The 13922-nt window shown below is 36.9% G+C and overlaps 1 protein-coding gene and 1 pseudogene across 1 annotated transcript; both read right to left on the reverse strand.

The window, feature by feature from the left end:
* Positions 1-5414: 5414 nt before the first annotated feature.
* LOC145101048 (uncharacterized) lies at positions 5415-9982 on the reverse strand. The gene is made up of 4 exons (XM_079038217.1): positions 9179-9982; positions 6871-9069; positions 6536-6785; positions 5415-6430 (listed from the first exon to the last, which is right to left on the reverse strand). The coding sequence occupies exons 2-4, from the start codon at positions 7321-7323 to the stop codon at positions 5934-5936; spliced, it is 1200 nt and encodes a 399-aa protein (XP_078894343.1). The 5' UTR covers positions 7324-9069; positions 9179-9982; the 3' UTR covers positions 5415-5933.
* A 222-nt stretch (positions 9983-10204) lies between these two features.
* LOC145063843 (putative carboxylesterase 13 pseudogene) lies at positions 10205-11203 on the reverse strand (annotated as a pseudogene).
* Positions 11204-13922: the final 2719 nt, after the last annotated feature.

The raw sequence follows: 13922 nt of genomic DNA on the forward strand, positions 1-13922 counted from the left end.
TATTTTTGTTTATACTTTTGGTGTCTATCAAACTGTACAGAACACGCTTGTATTTACAATTACTATATTAATGCAATGGTTGTTGTCGCTTGTTGTTACTATTATGCAATTGTTATGATACTGTACATGACGTCCTCCACCCCAGAACGTATTCCGCCATTCTTGGTTTTGGGGTGTGACAGAATCAACATTTTCTCAAAACAAGAAAGTCATCCGAAATTGTGTCTAGTTTTCAGAACATTTTGAATCTCGTCAATCCGAGTTACGGTTCATAAGATATGGCCAAAACACTGACGATGGGTAAAGTTGTCCAGTAACATCCTTCTTTCTTATAAATTCAAGATCCAAGCTTCCAATTGCTAAATCCGCTTCCTTTTTCATCCGAACATTTCAATGTTGCTGAAAAATGAAATTATAAACTAATTAAACATCTTTTGTTCATTAAATGAGTTAAAATCAACATAAAGTATTAAGATAAAGCATGAATTTTATAACTAAATATGCCCATATCAGTAGTCTGATGTAAATCCTAGAACTCCCTAGCAAGTTGTTGCACCTCTATCACAGGTGCAAACTTGGCTCTGAACCTAGCCGAAAAATCTCCCCAAGTCATAGCATCAAGAGCTGCGTCATCACTAATGGCATATAGGACCTCCTCCTACCAGTCACGTGCCCTGTCCTTCAGAAGACAGGACGTAAGTCGAACCTTGTCCCCCTTGGGACATCTACTAGTGTGGAATGCATTGGTGACATTCACCAACCACCTGGTGCTCGCAATGGGGTCTCGAGCCCTATGGTAGTCGGGAGCTCCACGAGCTCTGAACTCCCTAAAGGTCAGTGTATACGACCCCATCATGGCCGCTACCTCAGTGCGGAAAACACTAGATCTCTCGTCCAAAAGCTCAACAATGCCCTCCTTAGTCGTGCTGAAGATCACAGGAGTCTGGTCTAGTATGTCGCGCGTGATCTCTGAGGAGATGAACTCCCTAGTATGCTCGTCTAGCTACTCATCTCCAGATCCGAGGCCTAATCCCTCACCTGAACTGCCAACTGCTGGTCTAGGGCGTAAAACCACCATTCTGAAAAACACATCATATCAAACATTGGAATACTAACAGAACTCGAGGGATCACATACACTACAAGTTCCTTGGATTCATCTCAGGCTTCCTTGACTTGAGTACAGATTCTCTGCTTTCTTTAGTACAGGCCCATACTACCTTCCACATTTATTTGTACTTTCCTCAAGAACTGCCTTGACATTACCAATTCCCTTCTACTACTAGTGCTTCAGGCGCTACTCTCATCCTAGGCTTGCCCTAGGGTAGTCACCATCCTGCTCTCCGTTATCAGCTGCATAAGAAATCCCTGCTATCCTCCCCTAACTAGCTCTTGAATACTATTACGTATAATTCATCGAATGAGAGATCTTGCCCTACAGCGGTTGGACTCAAACAAGAGCTGTGAAATAAAGCAAGACCTAACCTTCTGAAATTATTTAATCCTTACAATATGTAACTTAACATATTTGTACTAGTTAGTAAAAGATAGCTAGAACTCCTAAAAGCACAAAGCAAGCAACATTCGAGCATTAAGTACATATAACCAAGCATATACTAATCAGGCTATCATACTGACTAATCTGTAGTAGCATGCAGTTCTTATATAGTTCATACACATATAACAGGCACATAAGGCATCCTTCTTAGACCCTTAGTCCTAATCTAGCATGTAGTTTTCATATAACCGATAAGCATATCATAACATAAACTTGCATGGGTAATTTGGGAGTACTTACTTGAGCTCGGCTGATTGTATGCACCACACCCTTTTCTCTTTTCAAAGTTCTTTTCTTTTAAATTTTTCTAAAATTCTTTTCTTTTCTCAAAAATCCTTTTATAAAAATGGTTTTTCTTTGAAAAATTTGTACCACTTCATTAGTTTGAGTTCAGACACCAGAAAGTGTGCCTGAATCCCTCAAACCAAGGCTCTAATATCAACTTGAAACACCTCTGAACTACAGTCCAAAAATTTCGTTTTAAAATCATTAAAGAAAAACCCATAACTCATAAAACATCATAATAAAATCACATGTCATGTATCTCAAACATCATAACCAGAAAATGTATCAAAACATGTATCAAATATCAGAGTCTAAAATATCCCAGGCTGAAGACTGTGGTGTGTGCCATGCAATTATCCCAAGCCCTTCCCTTTGCTAGCTGAAGTACCTGAAACCAAACTGAAAACTATAAGCACGAAGCTTAGTACGCTAACTACCACATACCATATAAATAACATACAACTAGGAGATACGGGCACTGCCCCACTCTCATGGAGATTCGGACCCCGCCCACACTTCGCTATCTTGGAGATTCGGGCCCTGCCCACATTCCAATTTCTAGGATTTAGGCCCACCCACACTCCGCTTCTAACATGCATATAAGTATCACATAGAAAACAAGTATATCTATCAAACAATCACATAACTATACTCAAATATTACTATGAGATTCGGGCCCCACCCATACTCGACTGCTAGGAGATTCCAACCCCACCCACACTCAGCTACTAACATATCACATATATGGGCCGACCTTGGTGCTTTCGACCCATTCCTACTCAAAAGAAACTTACCTCGTAATACTGACTGCTAAAAACTCGAGTGAGGAATCCCTGTCTGCTGCTCTGGCGACTCTCCGGCTATCAATTCCATAATAATACTTAATCAAAATCTGATAATCCTCTTTAGGGTAAAATGACCATTTTTCCCCTGGTCAAAGTCAACGTCCTGGTCAATGTCGAAGTCAAGGTTAACTCCCAGTCAACCTAACTAGTCGAGTTATCTCCCCACTCGGCGAGTCCCTGTAGTGATTAAACTTGTGGTCGACTGAGTCAACTCGTCGAGTCCCTTGACAGACTCGTCGAGTTCTTCGTGTCATAATAATCGAGACAGCCGGATTCAACTCGTCGAGTCCTTCCTTGGACTCGCCGAGTTTCCCTGTCTGATTGAGCCATCCCAATGGATTAAGCTCCTTCCTTTCACATCTATGTTCCAAACTTCATCTATATACTAGGAATACACTCTTAAGGGTAAAGTTTCCAACTTTACCTGTCCTTAGTTCTTCTTAATGGGTTTAACCCAAACCCTAACTTCTTTAAGACATAAATCTTGATCCACAAGCCATATCACCCTAAACCAAGACACAATATACTAGATCTAGGCTTTTATCATCTATTGGTCACGTAAAGTCCTGAGCTTTCCTTTCATGCATGGTCTTTTAGGGCTAAAAAGGCCATGTTCTTGCATACAAGCTTGCATGGGGCTTCCATGGTCATAAAATTTGCACCTTTATGCCATGGATCCCTTCCTAGAACCCAGATCTGAGATATAAGTCACTTGAGACGTCCCAATCCCAAGGATCAAGGTTCTTGAACCAAAACCTTCATAAAATGGAAACAAATAGATCTAAGAGAAGAAGGATCAAGTTCGAGACTTGATTACCAGAAAATGTAGCTAATGGAGTGTAGTTCCTGGATCTACTCCTTCCCACTTGAGGCTTCTATCTTCTTCTCCTTCAACAATCTTCAAAAGGCACAAATAACACTCAAAGTGGCAAGAAATAGCTCAATAACACACAAGGTTGATTAGGCTTTCGAGAGTGGGCTGTGGAGGTGATGGAGGCTGGGGTGGAGGCCTGATATGATGTTTAAGCAGGGTGTAACCCTAAAGATTAGGGTTTCATCTTGACGGATCTACTCATCAAGTCAAGGCTTTCGATTCGTCGAGTAGACCACTTAAATCCCACGTCTAAATTGGCATCTACTCGACGAGTTAGGGCTACCAACTCGTCGAGTAGCTCTTACAAAATATATACTTAAATAAATTAGATGCGTACCAAGAACGGAACGTTACACCCACGACTAGACCATTAATATTACTCATCACAGATATGCTCTAGATCCACACACATTTTGTATATCAAAACAAAATGCCAGCCAAAGTTATCTACGAAGTGCTCGATATTATCAACAATTATGTTTTGAGTTCCATAACCAAACAAGATTTTCCAAAAGATTCAAGCTTTGTATCTACAAGCAACCCCTGGCAATCATTCAATCTCGCCACTACATACCCAAGGGGAGTTCATTCTCTCTCTCTCTCTCTCTCTCTCTTATTTTGCTCATATTTGATTATTTATATAATGATGACATAACTTTAGTGTGGGGCATGGGGATCGAAATTAGTAAATACATGCTAGACAAAAATTGGTTCTAATTTTAAAAAATAATCTTTGATCAAGTGGCATGAAAATGGAGTTTATTGATTGATAATATGTGGCTTTCTTGGTTTAATAAAATAGTGAGACAAAAATGTAAACTTGTATAGTTTCAAGGATAAAAAAAAGTTTTGAATTGTTTCCAGAAATAGACCCTTGATCATTGTTCCAACATCTACCATCACTTCAAATAAAGGTAATTGTTAATAAATGTAACGACAAAATTGCAAAAATGGTCCCTGTGGTATGCAAAATTTTGGGGTTTTAGTCCAAACCACGAGTTTTTTTGGAACCATAGTCCTTTTGGAGTGGTTTCTATGTGGTTTTGGTCCCTGGACTTAACTCCCGTTAAGTTGGAACTGTTAAGCCCCCTCACGTGCCTCACACGTGAGGGTAATTTCGTCATTTCATATGTCAGGGACCATTTTTGCATAAACGTTTTTTTGGATTAATTCCTTTTAAATACCCCCACTTCCTGCGATCTTCTTCCCCAACGTCTCTTTTCTTCTACCCTTCTTCTTCTTGAGCTCTGCTACAACAAAAATGGTGCTATGTTTTTGTGGAAAAGTTGTTGTGGTGAAAACGTCTTGGACCCCTTTGAATCCAGGAAGGAGATTTTTTGCATGCCCTATGAATGATTCCGTTTGTGGGTTTATTGGGTGGCTTGATCCCCCAATGTGTGTTAGGTCTAAAGCCATCATACCTGGTCTGCTAAGAATTTTGAATTCAGTGCAGGAATGGTGCAATGAGTTGGTTAGAGGTATGAACATGCTACAGGATCAATGCAATGGACTGATATGCAGGAACAACATGTTGGTGGCAAATGTCAGAGCATTGAAGGATGATAATTTGAAGCTTAAAATGTACATGTTTGGAAGTTGGTTTTTCTTTGTGATTGTATTCTTTTATATTTGGTTTGTGTAGGGGTATACTCTAAAGGGTGTTTTGGTCATTTTGTTGTAATTTTATGTGATCAAGTTTGTATTGACTTATGATGATAATTATATATGTACAATTTTATTATGCAAGTGTAATGAATGTTTTACCAAAATGGTATGAATGTATAAGAATTAACATATGAATAGAAATGGTATGAATGTGTTACCAAAATATATATATTAGAACCAATTGTACATAACCAAAATGCACATTTCATTAAGATTTGTAATATAACAACCAAAGTTTCTAAACATAACAACCAAAGATTCTAAACATTACCAAAAGGGACACATTACCATACCTAAGATAACAACCAAGTTTTCATAACAACCAACCAAAAATTTTCAACAAAATATTGTAAACATAACAACCAAGTTTTCATAACCAGCCAAAATCACAGAAAACTCCATGCATGCATGACACATTACTTCTTGGATTGATTCCCACCTTGCCCTTTACAGGTCCTAGAGTTGTGTCCCTTGTTCTTGCATTTGCTACAAGTAACACTGATATGCTTCCTTGATAGGTTATGCACTCCATCATTTGTTGGTTTTTGGGAACCTCCTTCTTGTGCAGCATTCACTCCATCACCTTGACTTGCCTTCTGCTTTTTGCTTAACCTTTCCCCCTCACTTTGTCTTATCTTTTTCTTAGGCCTTCCCACCTGAGTGCGATGTGGAGGAGGGATTAGCTTTGTGGGACATTCACTTTTGGGCTACATGGATCTACCCTTAATTGGCTCCACCTTAAGAGAATAAGCCTTTTTCCATGTCTCTAGAAAATACACCTTGTGAACCCATTTGTAAATGTCAAGCTTAACCTCTGGGTCTTTACTCATCTCATTCATAGTTGCAATTGCATGTCTGCATGGAATTCCAATTAATTCCCATTTTCTGCAAGTGCATGTTTTGTTCCTAACATCAACCACATGTTGATCCTGCAAAGCTCCTGTGACTTGATACTTGTCTCCCCCATTCCACCTAGCAATGTATTGTGAAGCAACTGTTTTTCTTGCAGCTAGGATGTCTGTTGCTGTGGGTGTTAGTGGACCTTTAGCCTTTTTCATTTCCTTCATAACATTGCATATCCTCTTCATTAGATACTCCCTTATGAATTCCAAACATCCAATGATAGGTTTATCCCTTCCTTTCTCTATCTTCCCATTAAGCACTTCACACATGTTTGATATCAACACATCAGAAACTGCTCTTCCTGTGTGTAAATTACCATTAAAAAACATTTAATACAATTCACATACAAGTAAAACAGTTTACTAAGTGAAAGACATAAGGACCAAATTGGAATATATAGATTTACCTGAAAAATGACTCCTTGCCCAATGTTTAGGAGGAATTTGCTTCAACCATTCACATGCCTCCTTATCATACTGACTAAACTCCTTCATCAGATGTACAAACTCAGGAATGGTGGTAGCTGATGAACACCTCCATAAGTGGTCCCTGTACTCTGTTTGCCTCCATCTTTTCCTCATATTGTCATGAATATGTCTGATACAATATCTATGCTCAGCATTGGGAAAAATTTGCTCAACTGCAGTATGTAAACCCTGCAAAATTAATTGTCAATCATTAGAATTAATTTACAACCACACTTTAAATGACCAAATGTATAAAAACTACTTCCAACTTTACCTTTTGCCTGTCACTTATGAAAGTAAAATTTAAGTTTCTTCCAAGGTCCAAGTCATCCCCAAGGTTATCTAAAAACCATTTCCAGCTTTCTGTGTTTTCAGACTCAACAATCCCATATGCTAATGGGTAAATTCCATTATTGGAATCAAGACCAACTGCTGAAAGGACTTGCCCAGGGAATGGTCCTTTCATGAAGGCACCATCAAAACCTAATAAGTCCCTAAGGCATGCCTTGAACCCTTTTTTCAGTGGACCCAAGCACACATAAATTCTTCTAAACTGCCTAGTTGGGGAATCAGGGTTAGGCTCAGAACATACATCTATTTTCACTGTGGTGTCTGGGTTGGTGGCTTGAAGTTCGAGAACATAGTCCCTCAACAGTTCATACTTCTTTGTGTAGTCCCCAGTTATATGCTTTCTTGCCTTATCCTTTGCCCTGAACACCTTGTCCATACTAACACCCACTTGGTAGGTCTTTTGAAAGTGATCTTGTATGGCTCTCAAAGGTATATCTGGATTCGCCTCAGCTTGATCAAAGATTTTCTTGCTGATTAAAGAAGCAGTACAAGCCCTGAGTTTCCTAGTTTGCAAACATGTGTGAGTTTGGTTTAAGGTCCTTATAAACCAGTCGGATTTAGGATTTGACCTAGATGCATGAATGTACCAACCACATGTTACTTTTTGTGTCTTTAATTCTTTACCCTTTCTTTTTGAAGTGGTAGCTTGACTACCCACTTGGCCTTTATTGGTGACAGGTACAACACCTCTATACTGTGCCTTAAGCCTTACATTGTCATTTTTTTTAAAGAAAAGATTCCTTCTTGATTCTAGTGCATGCACATCAATTGCCTCCTTTAATTATTTTTTACTATTAAATTTATCTCCAACTGAAAAAGATTGTTTATGTACTGCCCCAAGACTGCACCTTTTTTCTTTTCTCAAATTCTTGATAAGAGCTCTTCTCTCTCTGTCTTGGTCGGATCCTTCATCCAAAGATTCAAATTCCTCATTGTTAATCACTTCCATATCTTCAGGTTCATGCCCATGAACAACATTTATACAAGAACCTTCCACATCACTTTCAACATTGAGAGTGAAGTCTCCCATGTCCACATCCACATCCTGTATATTGTTGTCAACATCCATTATGTCACCAATATGATCTTCATCTTCTATTTGTCTCTCATCTTCTTCATACTCTGGATCACTATTTTCAGATTCATCATACTCTTCAAAATTTGGATCACTTTCTTGAGATTCATCATCCTCTTCATACTCTTGATTACCCTCTTCAGATTCTCCATCCCCTTCATACTCTGCATTATCATCATCACTCCCAATCAAATTTTCCATAAGGTTATCAAATAACTCATTCAATTGTTCATCAACATTATTAATAGGGGGGTGTTGTAGCCTTCTTCATCAACAATTGATGCCTCTTGAACAACATTTGCAGCCTCCCTAACACCATCCATCTCATTAATATGAACACAAGTTGCTGCCTCCTGAACATTAGTTGAACCATCCTGATCGTCATTCTTTTCCTTTGAAATGTGAACAACCTCATCAATATAATCTAAATTAAGCCTCTTGCTACAAGAACTTTCACTATTTTGGAATTCCCAACCCTACCCCTTCTATACTCTGGTGAGAAACTATCATTCTTACTCCCAAAAAGAATCAGAGACATGAACTCACCAATAGGCTCACCATTACCATGGTTCACATTTTTCATTGGAGAATCTGCATGAACTTGACCCTCAACTTCAGCCCCTTGATCATCATTTTCTGGTAATTCCTCAATGACAACTTTACCCTTTGCATTTGGTGACATGAAGTAAGTCAATAAATTTGTCTTTCCATGCTTTGTGTACACCTCAATCAGCTTGTTATGTGCAATGTATTTAGAAAGGTTGATCACATCCTGATCATTCCCTAAAGCTCTAAGACCAAATTGAAAGTCACCATTGGGTATCCTAAAATGGTAGTATATAACTGGGGATTCATCAGCGAATTCAGAATTCCGTGGGTCTAGGTAACCTAGGTCAAACATTATGGCATCAAGTTCATGCACAGAAAACTCATCAATGTCCACATAATCAACATAACGCACTTCACCTCCAATGTACTTTATATCAGGTAATTTAGTAAATTTCCCACCGTGATGAAGCTTAATACTAAACCATGTGGGTGCACCAGCTGAAAATCAAAATTGTACATATTAACAAAGTTAAAATTTTGCATTTTTTTGTTCTAAATCAATAAGAAAATGCAAAGTATAAAAGTTAAAGAAAACATAGCAGCTTACCATATACAGTTGATACATCAACAACTTCGTGTTTTGGTCTGATATGCCACATTACGAACACCATTTCGTATTAAACGTATGCCCTTATATGTGTAGTGTCGATTATCTTGTTTGGATAAGCAACGAGGGTTTTTTGCAGGTTCAATGGAGCAGAAGCAAGAAGGAGGGAGTTGGGGAGTTGACGAGTGTTGGGGAAAGTAAATGAGGGGTAAATGTCAATTAATCCAAAAAAACGTTTATGCAAAAATGGTCCCTGACATATGAAATGACGAAATTACCCTCACGTGTGAGGCACGTGAGGGGGCTTAACAGTTCCAACTTAACGGGAGTTAAGTCCAGGGACCAAAACCACATAGAAACCACTCCAAAAGGACTATGGTTCCAAAAAACTCGTGGTTTGGACTAAAACCCCAAAATTTTGCATACCATAGGGACCATTTTTGCAATTTTGTCTAAATGTAACTAATCCTTAAATGATTTGAAATTAACATCAATTATCTACAAATAATTACCTGTATTATAGACTTCAGTAGAATCGGCGGTTAATCAAATTGTTGTAAATGAAGACACTGATACCGAAATTCATAATTTTGTTAATCGACTCTTCAAAACTTCTTGTACTCGTAGTATTAGTAAAACCAATACAATATGTCTAAGATTCGAATTTGAATACGTTAACTTTATGTGTTTCTGTTTAGGATAATAAATAGATTAACTAGGAATGACAGTGAATCATGATTTTAGGATTAGAATTTCATTATTTATTGAAAAGATTGACAAAAAAAAAAAAAAACAATGACTCAAATGCAAATTCAACGATTTTATCGATTCCAATTAGAAGACTAACATTGAATCGTCAATTATTATTGGACTAAGATTCCTTAACTAGAGAGAGGTTAATATGTTTTCATAATATTTAAAACCCTTATCATGAAAACTCCATAAAAACGAAACAAGAAAAATAACCACAATTATTTATTAGCATGAAAACATTTAAAACCATGTTTTAACCACTTATGTGTACATTTACTTGTCCCCATTGATGAAAGAAAACATACTCTTGAACAAAGTTAAAGCGTTTTCACGAAAAGGTGGATACAAATGGAAGACATGTCCCTCTCCTTTGGCTTCAATTATATCAACTTGCCCATTCCATGCACTATTCACCAGAACATCATGATAATACCATCCTCTATCCCTCAACAAATCTTTCTCAGCCACAGAAACAAGTACCCTTCGACACCCTAACTTTGAAAGATTCGGATCTTTAGCCGGGTTTATCAACGGGTCATCCAAACTGCTAAACGACGGGTTCATTACACGCCATAGTTTTTCTAAGATATTTCTTTCCTTAACATCAGCATTCACCTCACCACCAATTAGTGTTTCTCCCCAGAAGTATGGATCGATCAAGAGAATCCCAGAAAGCTTCACTCGATCACCAAAAGCATCCAAGTCTTTTCCTAACCCAATCCGCATCCCCATTTGGTGAGCTATGTTTCCACCAGCACTTTCCCCACCAAAGAACAGACGTTCAAAATCAGCATAGTCATTAAGCCATGGCTCCCCACCGTTTTTAATTGCATGAGAAGCAACCCATTTGATGGCTTCCCATGAATCATCATATTGAGTTGGATAGAGATGCTCGGGGGCGCTTCGGTAATCAACAGAAACGATGATGGTTTGTGCTTCCAAAGCAAGCCTGTTATGGAAGGGTTGGAACATGGTACTGAACGCTGTTCCAAAAACGAAACCACCACCGTGGAAGTATATAAGGACAGGGAGTTTATGTTCTTGGGAGGTAATAGCTCCTGGCAAATAGATTCTGGCGGAGAGGCCTGTTTCCGGTGAGATTTGGACATCTTTGGAGAGAACTCCGGTGGTGTGATCGGTTGAGGGAGGGGTGGTCTCTTCTCCGACTAGTCGTTCAATACGACCAGTTTTATGGATAAGTATAAACGGGGAAAGGTCATGGTGTATCTCTTCAGGGTGAGATAAAGGCAATGGAGCGAAGGAGAAAGCCATATCGAAAAGGAGAGAAATCTCGAGTTTGCGACCCAGTAGAGTGTTTTATAAAGCAGTGGATGCGTTAGTTTTTCTTTTCGATATTTACAATACAATGATTTATGATTTATCCTATAAAAAGTCATGAGAAAAAGTATAACCAACTAAAAGTAAAAAATCCAAAATAGTGTAAAAATCGGGAGAACAAATTGTGGCCGTTAATTTGTGATAATGAATAGCTAAAATTGGATCTGGAAATTGCCTTTTATCTTTATCAAAACGCGATGACATTTTGTAAATTGTAAATATGACCAAGAAATGAAAAAGTTCCAGCAAAGGTCAAAGAGTAAGGGGGCTTAGTTGTCAAAATGCTAAATGAAACACGCTGCTCATTGAAGAGATCCGTGGAGCCTCTATTCTAGAGACAAGCCAGGTGTCAAAAATATTTATAGAAAATCTAATTGAAAAAACTAAAATTTTAAATTTATATAAAAAATACACGTAATTATGAAATATTCGAAAAGAAAATTAAAATTTTTATTCTTCTAAAATCGACAAAGGGATGCGTGTATGGGGATTGATTTCGGATAGGTGGGGAGAGAGAGAAATAGGGCTGATTTCGGATAGGTGGGGAGAGAGAGAGATAGAACACGAGATTGTCAAGTTAGAGAAGAGGATAGGGTTAGTTCTTACCTCAAGACCTATTGAAGCAATAACTAGTTCGAGTGCCAAGAACTATTGACACGCAACAAAACACGATAAGAGACCTATCTTATGTGATAAAGAGAACAAATTGCAACAAGTTCAAGTGATGTTTTATTCCATAGAAATCCGTCCTATATATAGGCGAAAGAAGCCGTGGCTTACAATAGTGAAAAGGTTCATCATTAATAACTTTTATTTAACTAGCTTTATTAACTACCTTAATAATTTCAAGGAAGAGACTAGAAACTCCAAAGACTTCCAATTTCGGCCATGCTACACAAAAGACTATAAAATAATGAGTGATCACCAACAAGTCCAAAAAACTCGGCCACATCTTCCATGTAACCAAAAAAAATCGGCCCGCCCCATTTCAATTCCAAATGCAAGAAATTAAGCACACTCCAAAACCCAATTTATTAAAGCCCCTCCTAAGCAAGTAATCCATTTTTAATTGGGCTATCGAGGTCCAAACATATATCACAAAGAAATTCTCTAAATATAAAGAAAATTTGAACAATTTTCTCGCGACTATATTAATGATTTCGAAAGAATAGTTTTTAAAAACAATTTTGTAAAAGTTCACTAACGAAATATATTTTTTTTTAAATATGGCAGAAAACTTTTTGTTTTTAAATTCAAAAATAATTAGGAAGTGATTTGTACACAACAGTTTTTTGCCATACACCACAATTTATGCATTATAGGGTTGTACAGTACAACATTTTAAAACACCAATTGTTGTGTATGGAGAAAAATTGTTGTGTACAAATCATCTCCCAAAATAATTAAAAATATTGTTTTTACAATTTTAGTAAGTTTACTAAAATAATTTTGTTTAAATCTTATTGTTAAAGGGTCGTATTATTTTAAGGGATTTTCTAATATGTGCCCTAAGGGCACATATAAGAAGTATTAATTAACCACAATTATTATCATACTTAAATGTGAAATGCATTAATTATGAAGATTATTAATGAATTTTATATTTAATTATGGTAATATTTCTTCTAATTAATGTGTTTAATATTTAATTATGGTAATAATTGTGATTAATTAACACTTCTTATATGTGTCCTTAGGGCATATATTAGAAAATCCCTTATTTTAAAACAGAAATTCAAGTTTTTATTTAAACTACGATATGGAATTTTGTGTTCTCTAAAAATATGAAAGAATTCTTATATATCTTATAATAGAAACTTTTTAAAATAAATTTGTAAAAATAAGTTTGCATATGATCCAAATATATAGAATGAAAATATATTCTAATTCAACATATTTATTATCACATATATCTAGTAAATTGACGGTACGATAGAGAAGCAAACCGATCATTCATCTCTATATATTCTGTGTAGATTCTAGTGGTGGAGAAATAATTTTAAGTATGAAGCATATGGAAACCTTCCATTAGGACCAATCATTCCTTTATATATTTTATGTGGTCCTTGATCTATTGTTTGATTTGGAGACAGAGAAAAAAAAATCCCTATTCATATTCATATTTATATGAATCTTACTTGTCATGAATTTTATATGATCATCTACGTTTGTTTTTGTTGGGGTATGATTATAACACAACACAACAAAAGCATAAAAACAAAAAACTTGATAAGTATACTCCACATGAATTATGTTCTTAGGAATTTTAGCAACCAAACAATAATAACAAGAGTAGACCGAATGATATTTTTCACTTTACTTGTATTAAGATCTTCTAACTTCTCTTGGATGATTAAAACCATATTACTTCTTTCTTTACTTGGATTAATATCTTCTAACTTCTCTTGGATGATTAAAATCATATTACTTCTTTGTCTTGGATGAGAGAGAGCAAACCAGACAATGATAAAGCAACAAGACCTATCTCTTCTTTTCTTTAGTGGCCAAAACCACACCCCATGAGAAAGGATGGAAATTACAAAGAGCTTGAGAGAAACATAGGGAGATGTGACAACCCGAAATTTCTATCTTGTACAACCATTCAATTCAATCAGAGTCAGACTCGTTTCTGCTATCTTTTAGCACTGTTTAG

This window comes from Lactuca serriola, chromosome 1, assembly GCF_051521515.1.
Source record: "Lactuca serriola cultivar US96UC23 chromosome 1, Lser_US96UC23_V15, whole genome shotgun sequence".
Lineage (NCBI taxonomy): Eukaryota > Viridiplantae > Streptophyta > Magnoliopsida > Asterales > Asteraceae > Lactuca > Lactuca serriola.

Bases quoted from the DNA above. Each gene is read 5' to 3' on its own strand.
- LOC145101048 (XM_079038217.1), bottom strand. From the start codon at position 7,323: ATGGACAAGGTGTTCAGGGCAAAGGATAAGGCAAGAAAGCATATAACT. The intron at 6,786-6,870 runs GTAAAGTTGGAA...TTAATTTTGCAG, and splicing joins TCATAAGTGACAGGCAAAAG to GGTTTACATACTGCAGTTGA. The intron at 6,431-6,535 runs GTAAATCTATAT...ATTTACACACAG, and splicing joins GGCAAGGAGTCATTTTTCAG to GAAGAGCAGTTTCTGATGTG.